The sequence below is a fragment of the Stylophora pistillata genome, chromosome 3, assembly GCF_964205215.1.
Source record: "Stylophora pistillata chromosome 3, jaStyPist1.2, whole genome shotgun sequence".
NCBI classification, from domain to species: domain Eukaryota; kingdom Metazoa; phylum Cnidaria; class Anthozoa; order Scleractinia; family Pocilloporidae; genus Stylophora; species Stylophora pistillata.
The window spans coordinates 13,076,153-13,087,266 of NC_142521.1; the positions used below are offsets into that span (position 1 = coordinate 13,076,153).

Here is an 11,114-nt window from a genome sequence, read left to right on the forward strand (position 1 = left end):
ATTTGATTGATTTTTACTTGAGATCCTGAGATATGTATGTAAGCGACCTCATTTGTACAAGTCATTATTCTATAATTGAAATGCGTAAAGTAACTCAGTTTTGGCCAATATTGGTTATTTGTTTATATTTTATTTAATGTTGAAGCCGAACAATTTCCTTCAACATCAAGTAAGCTTTGTACAAGTTTTATACACAGACTCGATTTATGATTTTTCAGTCTCAAATATATAGCTGCAAATTTGTTTACTATGTTCTTCACCAAATCTTTGTTTTTCTTTTTAATAGTGTTTGTGAATGACTATCAGAGTTCGCCATTTAACAATAGCGCGATTCCAAAACAAAAACAAACGACTGCAAAGGATCTCGGATGAAAATCTGTTCCGTTTTAAAATTTCATGTAAAGTCAAATTGTAAGTGAATGCAAATATGTGTTTTGGAGTTGGCAGTCTGCTTGTTTGTTTTCTGTAATGGCGTGTGTAAATCGGTTATTCTTCCACCGAAAAGCTGAAGTCAATGAGACTCTTTCTACCAAGACACAAGGAGATTCAATGCGACTTTTATTCATCGAATTCCTGCGTTTCTGCCGTGAAATTTACGACGAAAGTGTATTTTAGGATTTTGAACTGCTGCTGAATAAAATTCTTTCTTAGCGTAAACTTATAAATTCGTTTGTATCTGGCGCATGTCAAACCCATTTGCAGCTTAAAGGTCAAACAGGGATTGTCACTCACTAAATTGGCTTGCCATTAAGTCTTATTATCGCCTTCGTATGAAATCATTATTTTTGTTGTTGTCGTTTCAGTAGTCCGTGTTTTACTAGTCCGCGTTTTACTAGTCCACGTTTTACTAGTCAGCGTTTTACTAGTCGTCATTTTACAAGTCCGCGTTTTACTAGTCCGCGTTTTACTAGTCCGCGTTTTACTAGTCCGCGTTTTACTAGTCCGCGTTTTACTAGTCCGCGTTTTACTAGTCCGCGTTTTACTAGTCCACGTTTTACTAGTCCGCGTTTTACTAGTCCTCGTTTTACCAGTCCGCGCTTTACTAGTCCCCGTTTTGGTAGTCCAGTCCAGTCTAGTCCAGTCCTCGAAATACCATATGCCATCAGAGTGCGATCACCCCCTGTCCTGGTCTCAAGGGACTACACGTTATTTTTAGGCGTGACATAACAGGCTCGCGTCTTTGAGTGATTCCGGGAGAACAAGCCAAGCGAATGAAGTTCTTATTTGTAGTATACATGAAATAGTACCACTACCTTTCCAAAGATTACCGCAGATCTTAAAATATTCGTATAAAGTTAGTTGTCCATGTGTCTGATATGGACGGACACAGGAGTAAGTACATCCTTCTAAACAATCGTCATGGATGCACAAAGCGACTAAGCAATCGTTATGGAAACTTCTGTCTTACACTCGATGACATTCTCGACACGTTGCCATTACCGACTGAAGCAATTCGAGGTGAGTTATTAGCGAAAGCTGACTACGAGCCTTGTAATCAACATCTTTCAAGAGTTGGAAGAATGGCGCTCGTTGGAATCGATAGAAAGGAACTACATCTTGAATGTGGCAAGGAAGATCTATTTAAACTTTCAGAAGAAGATGCTTCCTTGCTTCTAGCAATTTCTGATCTGAAGTTGAGATGTGAAACGTTTGCAAAGCAAATTCAAAATGTTTCGGGTCGTCTTTCGCTGGGAAGAGCAGTCTCTGTGTTACTATCATCAGGAAGATCGGTACCCGGTGTTGTACGTTACATGGGTGAATTGCCACGTAAGATTGGAACTTGGTTTGGAGTTGAATTGATGGTAAGATATTTTGATGTTGAGGTAATGTAATTTAAATTTGCTACTTGCTATTGAAGTATCGTTCATATGGTTGAGATGCAGTCAATTGAGTCGAAACTGCCTTATTGAGTTCAGTGTTCTGTGTTTTATTGTCGACGCATAATTATACTGATGCGTCATTTGAAAACTTCGAAAGGCATAGAACTACTTCTACGCCGCATTTTTAAATTTGCATCTTCAATGGTCTGAAATTCGCTGGTGCGGTAAATTTCCATGTATCGAGTTCAATTTTACGATTGCAATCGACTTTGTTGACTAGCATAAGAAATATTTTAGAAACTCGTCGCTTTGGACTTTCTATGAGGCGAACCTTTATAGAATACAAGCTAACACACCTTTGAATTCCTGCGCTGTTTTTCTGAACTGGCCGAACGAAGGCTCAACATTCAAATGCCATTCTTCTGTATATGCCGCCAAACTCCACACTAGGTGTTTCTGGTGCAACATAACAGGAGAGTAGCTACGATGATCAGTTTGTTTGGCCGAGTGACAGGGAGACACATGGCGAATTGAAGCTGGCTTTCTAGATCGTCGCATGTAAACACAGACTAAACCAAAGAACAGGCACGATGCCTGTTTACACTTGCGTTTTTGAACAAAAATGCCATTGCAACATTCGAGCCCGGAACAAAACGAACTCACTGCAGGGACATTTAAGCAATTAGAAACCTTTATAAGTGATTCTTTGTTGAAAGAGCCAGCGGGAGGTAAGTCAAGCAATTCAGAAACATTAATTCACAATTATGTTGGGATGTTAACCAACACTTACTTCGAAACCTTGCAGGTTGGATTGATCTTATGCTCTAACGCCGTCTCTGCTTTATTTAAGCCTTTGTTTCGTGACATCTTCGTACTGATCTCACGGGGGGGGGGGGGGGGGAGGATTCTGAGGTACATTTAGAGAACCCACAACATATAAATAAGAAAAAAATCGCGAACGAGTAATAAAAACTGCGAATGGTCATATCTTTTAATTGCACATGGTGTTGCATTTGTGAAAATGCATAGCAGACGTTTTTTTATTTATTTGTTTTTTAATCGCCCTAATTGCGGCTTTGAAACTTGCGTAGGCACTCCCCGCCGAATACTGCCGGCCACGCAGACTAGTTATCACAGACTCATCATCACAACCTCACATGAAAAATTGCCTATTTATCCCACAAGAAATCCCCAAGGAAGCATAGGCGTCCCAAGTTCACATCTCGAGAAAGACGAAAGGTTATTAATTCTCGGACTGACGTACGTGGAGGCGTCACGCTTTGTGTTACGCGGTGTTAGGCTACGCGAGGAACCGTTAATAATTTGAACCCGTTAATGTATTAAAAGGAATAGCAGGTGAAACGAAACATGGTCGATTTACAACGCTCAATATTCGGAAATGTGAACATGTTACATTCCGTGTATGTCTGTTGCGGTTTCTGGTCATCTCTGCAGTTTTGGGCTTGCTTTGTCATCACTGTTATTCCTATCATACTCCGTCTTAGCCTCCTCCGCAGGCAAACTTTCTCTCCCTGTCTCACCGAACGCGAAGGGCGAGAGGACTGGACCGAGCGCAAAGCGCGAGGGGGACTTAGGCGAGCGCAAAGCGCGAAGAGCGATTTCCAAGCTTTCATTGCTAAGAGGACGTTAAAGTTGGTGTTTTAACGTTTTGTTTCTTTATAGGAAGCTGGCTGGGAAGTTAACATAGTTTAATAACACACGTGTTTTGCTTTTGAGCTTTTTGCCATGAACGGGGACGCCGGCTAGGCGGTTTACCTGAATGTTGAGACGTTTACATGGCTAAATGTCACCCCGGCTGACATGACTACCCTACTTAGCAGACTGGAAACCCGCCTAGGCGGGTCATCCCATCTATCACGTAAATGTTATCAAGATAAATTAAGAAATTGTATGGACAGGCGGGTTACCTCACCTACCTTGGGGTCCCCTACTTCCATGTAAACGGGCCCTAAATCACAATTACCATGTAAAGCTCTTGCAAAGACAACAACAATGGCAATAAGAATGCGAATAATAATGACAATAATATTAATAATAATAATGATAATAATAATAATAGTAATAATGAAACATTATTAATCACATTGATGATAATGATGATAATGTCATTTCAAACTCTGACCTTTGCACGGGCGTCATTCAGTGATTCATTTTTCTTGGTGAAGTATATTTTAAGACATTATTGAATATAGTATGAAAATGTAATTGGAAAGTTGACCGCGTTTTGAGTTCCAAAATGTGACCTAATCTTTCGAAAACTGTCTTTCAGCAAATCTGCAAAACATTCCTCATTTACTTTCACTCTTAAAAATGTTGAGATTACGATAAACTCATTCTGCAAACGTGCATGCGGGTTGCTTAAAATGCAAGTCTTGGCGTTGTGTTAATAACTAAATTTTAAATATCGTTTTTAGGGTGATCCCAAATATCCAAGACAAGGATCATGTGATGGCACATACGGCGAAGGAAGAAGATATTTCATATGTGAAGAAGACTCGGGTGTTTTTGTGAATTTGGCTGAACTGGTACCTCTGAAAGGAATAAATGGCACTTTCATTAGCATTGACCAAAGGGTCGTGTATAGCCAAGCCAAAGGAACGCTACGCTACATCGGAGAAGAAAGATACTCAAATAGTAACGTGCGAACTATTGCTGGCTTGGAAATGGTAAGGTGTAAATGAGTTTGCGTTTTCTTATAACTGTTCGTAAACATGTTTCATCGCTCTAGTCACTTCTAAAGCTGTTTCGATCGTGGCGGATTCAAAATAACAAACCTCGCTTTGTACATCAACAAAGACATTTGCAATTGACCTTCCAAGCTGTCGCACATTTCCTTGTCAGTAAGTTAAAAGAATTTGGAGTAATCAAAATAACACCCGCTCCTCATATCGCTCAGTTGTGTTTTTGTCTCAATAGCTTTTTGTTGAATAGCGCGATAGAATCGTGTGGAAAAGTTACTCGTTAACCACGACCATATACTGGTAAAGAATTATTCCTAGTTGAAAAGCTATGCTCTTCTCAAAAGCGGGGAAAGTCAGCAGTTTGTCTTCTTCAATTTCTCATATCCTATAAGCAAGAACATGTTAGTTGAAGTCCTCCTTCTAAGGGCTATTCCTTTCAATGATAACCGATTCACACGCAGTTGAAGCGAATCATGCAGTGCTTTCCTTTGTCTAACACACACGAGAGCTCAGGTTTTAGGTTTATTCTAATTCAGTTAGTTCTATGCTCGTCATGAATAAATGGTAAAAGAACTCTGTCAAATTTCTCCATCAGCTTGTGGTTATGGTTCTTGTCTGACTGAGCACATGGAGCACAAATCACAGCTGCATATAATAAATTTGAACTATGTAATATAGGTTTTGATTGATATGGACCATTAAGTGCGCAATACTAGGTGATTGAAACTGTTATTCTTTTTAGGATGAAAAAATTGGAATGGGAAACGGTAGAAAGAATGGATTTCAACGCTTTGTTTGTCGGAAAGATCATGCAATCTTTGTTACTATAGATAAATTTCTACCATTAAACTCCATTGATGAGAAGCCTAGCGAGGCGCTAAAAAACGAACCGTCAAGGAAACAAGGTCCAAAGAAGGAGGTGGAAGAGCAGATTGACGATGGTGGTCTATGTGCAAGATCACTACCGAGCCATGCTGATGATCAAGCTTATGGAACATCCATAAGTAGGTGCAGATGTATCAGAGATAGACCGTCAATTTTTAACTTCCATCACACACAATTTAATTTTAATTTCCCCAGCTGTATTTTGACTTGATAACGTGACTGGTTTCAGATTACCATCAGGATAAAGCAATTTTCAATTGAGTGCTGAGGGTAAGCAAAGATTATCTCGGTTTGCGTTACTTCACCCTGTAGCCAAAAATGTTCTAGAAACCACGCGCCGCCCTCTCAACTAGTTGTAGTAACAATGTGACGATTTAAGTGGCACTTGAATCTAATTATCATGTTGTTTATTAGGCTCCCCCTGTGGTTTAGTGCCGGCGCACATGTCAGCGGAATTGTTAGTCCGCACGTGTCAGTGGACTTGTTTTGTTTTGGTTAGGCCGCCATGTTTATGTTGTTCAGTATCTAAGCACGAGGTTTTGCTGAATGAAGCCTCAATTGTGCAAAGTTGAACTCTCTTTCATTACACCAGTCACATGCAAAATTTCAACCAATCGTGACATGATCACTCTCATTTTACGCTCTTCAGGAAATTTTCTTGATTTTACAGTGAGCTTTCATACCGATTCCTTTGTTCTGATTGACCATTACGATTACTTTGGTCCTAGTTTTAAGACACGCAATGGAAAAGTGCTTCGGGATGAAGGTCGACTATTTATGTTGCTATTAGAGAGATTTAGCCCCGCGTTTATGTGAAATGGCAAACGTCAGCCTGCTCTTTGACGTCTTAGATAAAGTAGCACGAACCTTGCTGCTTTAGCATCTTGCGCGTGAGCTCAGTGATGGTAGATTTGAAGATGCCCTTGTGTGACTTAAAAGGAATAGTTTTAGTCCCCTTCTTCCATCAATTATTTTCTACTTTGATGGAGAAAAAGTTAAGAAAAACTTATGTACACGGCGAACGCGAAACAGGCTACTCTCACGTAGAAAAGGCAAAGCGCGACCGTGGCCACCCTTGTCGTTCACGTTTCACGTAAAAGTGCTGCTAAATCTGTATTTATTTCCGCGCAAGGTCGGCGTCAGAATGCACACAAAGCTAGCACTGTTGTTACGTTGCGGAAATCATACACCAGCAGTGTTTTTAAACTGTCTCTTTTATTGTAAGACTTTCTGAATGGAATTGTGGGACAATCATTGTAAAAAGTCGTTTAAAGTGCATTTATAGCAGAGGTCACTTAATTAAACAGAAAAATGGTACGTGTATATCTATGCCTATAGTCACAGGTACATGATTTTTTTCTATAACAGGAGAAACCAGGAGAAATGGAGATAGTAGTCGTTCACTTGACTCTTCAGATATCATTATGGCTGCTGGAGAATCCTCCGAAACTGAGGTTGAAACATTCATTGAAAGACAAAGACAGATGCTTAGCGAGTTCAAGCCCGCAAAACTGCCCAACGTAGGAAAGCAAGAGAGCAGAGAGCCAAGTAACAACTTACAAAGACAGTTATCAAGAACAGTACAACAACTGACGGAGAAAACTGAAAGAGAGGAGAATTTGCTGAGGCGCCTGAGAGCAATGGAGCAGTCAATGACACGACTTGAAACACAACTGCGAGAGAAAGAATCACTAGAAGTCAGCCTTAGTGACCAACTCTTAGAAAAAGACCAACAAATTGAAAATTTGCTGACACAATTGAATGAAAAAGAGCAGCGCCTCGCAGTTGTGCAAGGGGCATTGTGGGAGAAAGAGGCACTGGAGGCTAATATGCAGGAACAACTGGAGAGAAAAGAGCAACAACTAGTTGACTCAGTAGAACAGTTAGCAGATAGGGACCAGCAACTGAGAAATCTTCAAGTTCAAACAAGAGAGAAAAACAATACAACTGCTATCTTGCAAGAAAGACTAAGAGTTATGGTACAACAGGTTCATGCCCGTGAAGAACAGCTAAGAACTAAAGACCAAGAGAAAAATGAGCTTGAGAGAACTCTTGAAACAGTTCGGCAAGAATTACGGGTACAACAGGCTCAAAAAACACCAGACTGGGTAATTCCCCGAAATCAAATCCATCTGACAGAGAAGTTACGAGGCAGAGGTGGCTGGGGAATGGTTGTCGAAGGGAAGTATTGTGGTTGTTCCGTTGCCGTAAAAACAATGTACGACATTATTCTCTCTCCTCACAACCGCAGACTCTTTGAGCGAGAAATGGACATTGCTTCAAAATGCCGCCACCCTTGTTTGCTACAGTTCATTGGAGCAACAAACGAAGAAGGTAGTCCTTTGTTTGTTACAGAGCTCATGGATAAAAGCCTACGAAAACTCTTAGAGCAGCAGTCTCTCTCCCAGACAGAAATATCCGTCATTGCTCTGGATGTGGCTCGAGCTTTAAACTATCTCCACCAGAAGCACCCCACTCCTATTCTTCATCGTGACATCAGCAGTGCAAATGTGTTGCTATGGCGACAAGGTGAACAATGGCGAGCTAAAGTGTCAGATTACGGAACAGCTAAATTCAAGCAACAGACCATGACTGTTGCTCCAGGGGCAGCAATTTACAGTGCACCTGAAGCACAGGCTTCAAATCAAACAGTCAAGGTAATTTTTAATATAATTTTTCTTCATACGTATCCTCTAACTGTTCATGGCCACTTGAATATCGATCTATTAGTCATACATTTTAAAAGGAAAATAGTAATAAGCCTCAGTATTATCTAACGACGGATTTACTTCTTTAAGGTAGCCACGTATTAACTACAATTCTGGAATTAAATCTTTCTAAGCTACGAGTCAAGATATCGCCGCGAAATGATTAGAAGTATTCACAATCCGTGTACCTTAGTGTTAACCGATTTTCAGTTGCATAGAAAAGTAAAACTTCGATTTTAACCTTGCTTTTCGTTTTTCACTGCGCTTTAAAAACGAAATCCGACTCCATTTTCGGTTTTCATTTCTTTTCCCGTAGGAAAGGAAGCGGCCTTCGAATTCACCCATTTTCACCTCTAACGAAAATCACGGGTACTCACAAATGGAATTAAACCTGGCCACAAGTACAATTTACCTCTGTATTTTTAAGTCGTTGTACGCCTATTAAGATATTCACGTTGCTGTAAGATAAAAAGAATGAGATGATTATTGGAGAAACAGCCTGCGCCCGCCTAACAGCCTGCGCCTAACTAACCAGAGAATCGAAAGTATTAGGAGGATAAGAGAGGACATTTATTACAAAGAGGGCTAAAATCGAACATTCCTGTATCTGCATTCACGGTTAAAGGAGGTTGTTCAGTAGATCGTTACTTTAATTTCCATCGCTAAAGTACCCTTCGCTCCGTTTACTAACCAATGAAAAGCCTTTAAAAGCTAATAACATTGTAATCTGTCGCGTTGAAAGCAACTAGCAAGCAAAGTGTTGCATCTCAATTTGCTCCTTTTATTTATTTCTTCATTTTCTGCGGTCAGGTTGATGTCTACAGTTTCGGAGTACTTCTTTGTGAGATGTGCATCCGGGACTTACCAGATCCTGAAAGGCGAGAACAACAAGTTGCAATGGTGACAAACAGTGTCCTTCGAGCTCTTATCCGAGGATGTTTGGAAACAAACGCTGAGGCGAGACCAAGTATGGAAGACATAATTGATGAAATTGAACAGGAAGGGCAAGATACAACTCGATAGAGTTTGTATCAACTTCTAACAGAGTGTTATTGCTTTGCTAATTGAGGAATATTTGCCTATTGTAACTTACGCAAGAATCTGAATGAACAAGGAGAGAGAAATAGTTGATATCAGAGGCGGATCTAGACCTTGAGCTAAAAAGGGACGGGGAAGGGGCGTTTTTTTATTTGTGTGTGTTCACCTGCCGGCTTATCTTCCCTCAGCGTTTACTATTCGAACCAAAATAAGGGGGGAGCCGGGCCGCCTGTGCCCCTCCCCTATATCCGCCACTGGATATTACTGATGCTCTAGCTGGTAGAATATGACGTCAGTTTGATGACTGTTATTTTGCATTTACTCATTTTAATCTCTTTAGGTGATTTCAAGTTCAATTTAAGAAATGAAAACGTGCTGGAAGTGCTGTAGTTTGCATCCGCAATGGGTTTTTCTCTTGTCCATTGTTATGGATCATTTTGTCGGGATACACTTTATTTCACGGCTTTTTCAAGTAATAGGCTCCCCGCTCCTTTTTTACAGTACAAGGATCATGTGTACCTCAAGCATCTGTCGGTCGATTTTTCGGCCGATACTCTTTCGACATGTCGACTGATAGTCGACTGAGTGTCAGTCAGTACTTGGTCGCTATGTCGGTCGTCACTCGGCCGACACCTCGTAGATGTTACGTTGCGATTAACAGTCAGTAGCATATGAGTTGAGTGTCGGTAGTGTATTATGGACTGTTGATGGTATATGTGCATTGGTAACCACTTTTTTTCTAACCATTGTTTTATTATCGGTCGGCATGTCCACCGATAGTACCAACCGATACTCGACCGACAGATGCCTCAAGTACGCATGATCCTACAAAAATTGAGCAATCTACAGGCGGTGAAAAAAAAAATAGCTATTTGTTAGCTGAGAAGATCGTCTAGTATTTACTAATTCATTACATAGGTAAGGCTACTTGTTACATTGATTGGCAGTATACGAACACAAAAGTTTTCTATAATTTACTCTATTGCTGCGACGTAAGATTATAAATATCGAAGACCATGGAAAGAAAATTTCTCAATACAACCACAGCGCAAGGCATGATTCTGGAAACCATGTGGACCTTTTTTCGCCGCATCAGCACACTGATATTTGGGTCAGATCAGGTCTACTCTAGCACAGCTCTGAGGCATGATTCCGTCCCTTGGTATTTATACCGAGCTTAATCGATGGATTTTGATGAGAGTGCTAGATTGAATTGATACTGGTATACGTTCAGCTACAGCTGTAGGAGAGAAAGCTAAGCCTGATACCATCGTAAATAAGTCATCAGGACACCATTCTGAAGCACGTGCTTTAATTGTTAAAAGCACGTCCTAACAACTATCGGTGCAATCTGCCTCAGCCTTGCCATGCAGTATACATGATCAATCCTGGTTTAAAGACAGAAGAAAAATAAACATACCTTGATACTCCCATAGCTATAAATAACATTTTTCAGACTTGTTTACCGTTGGTTAATGTATCAACACAATATCTCATCGTTTTAATGTTCATTTAAAAAATCTAAGTTAGCTGATAAACATATTACCAAACTTTGGTTAGTTTTTTGGTTTAGTGGAACGCTGGATGCATTCATTTTATTGCCATCATATTAGAGATATGCTTGTTCAACAGGGTGATCCTCTAGGTGGGAGTATTTCTGAAAAGGACAGTTTTTGGTGGCAATGATTGACGTTTCGACAACCTGAGAGGAAGACCTCGATGATGACCTCTGTTCAAGTTATATCGAACACCAATCGCTGCTACCGACAATGGTCTTTTTTGTCTCACTCGCGCGATCACACTACATGAAAAACGTCTGTTAGTTGCGCATCGATATTTTCCAGCGTAGAACCTGTAATAAAACGGGGAAATGAGCAATGATTTCTCTATTCTGTATTTTAATTTACCTAAACTTTGAGCGAAAACCCTGTTCAGATGCAGAAAAATGGTTATCATGGCAT

At 40.3% G+C, this 11,114-nt stretch overlaps 1 protein-coding gene across 2 annotated transcripts; it reads left to right on the forward strand.

Annotated features, from left to right (window-relative positions):
• Positions 1-1,171: 1,171 nt before the first annotated feature.
• Positions 1,172-11,034, forward strand: LOC148734588 (uncharacterized). Of its 2 annotated transcripts, none has more exons than XM_088755510.1 (5): positions 1,172-1,802; positions 4,256-4,507; positions 5,265-5,526; positions 6,776-8,064; positions 8,432-8,866. In XM_088755510.1, exons 1-5 carry the CDS (start codon positions 1,317-1,319, stop codon positions 8,558-8,560), a joined length of 2,418 nt encoding a protein of 805 aa, XP_088611636.1. In that variant the 5' UTR covers positions 1,172-1,316; the 3' UTR covers positions 8,561-8,866. The 2 variants fall into 2 exon arrangements, with proteins under 2 accessions (XP_088611636.1, XP_088611635.1); XM_088755509.1 differs by lacking the exon at positions 8,432-8,866 and adding an exon at positions 8,926-11,034 and having other exon boundaries at positions 1,173-1,802.
• Positions 11,035-11,114: the final 80 nt, after the last annotated feature.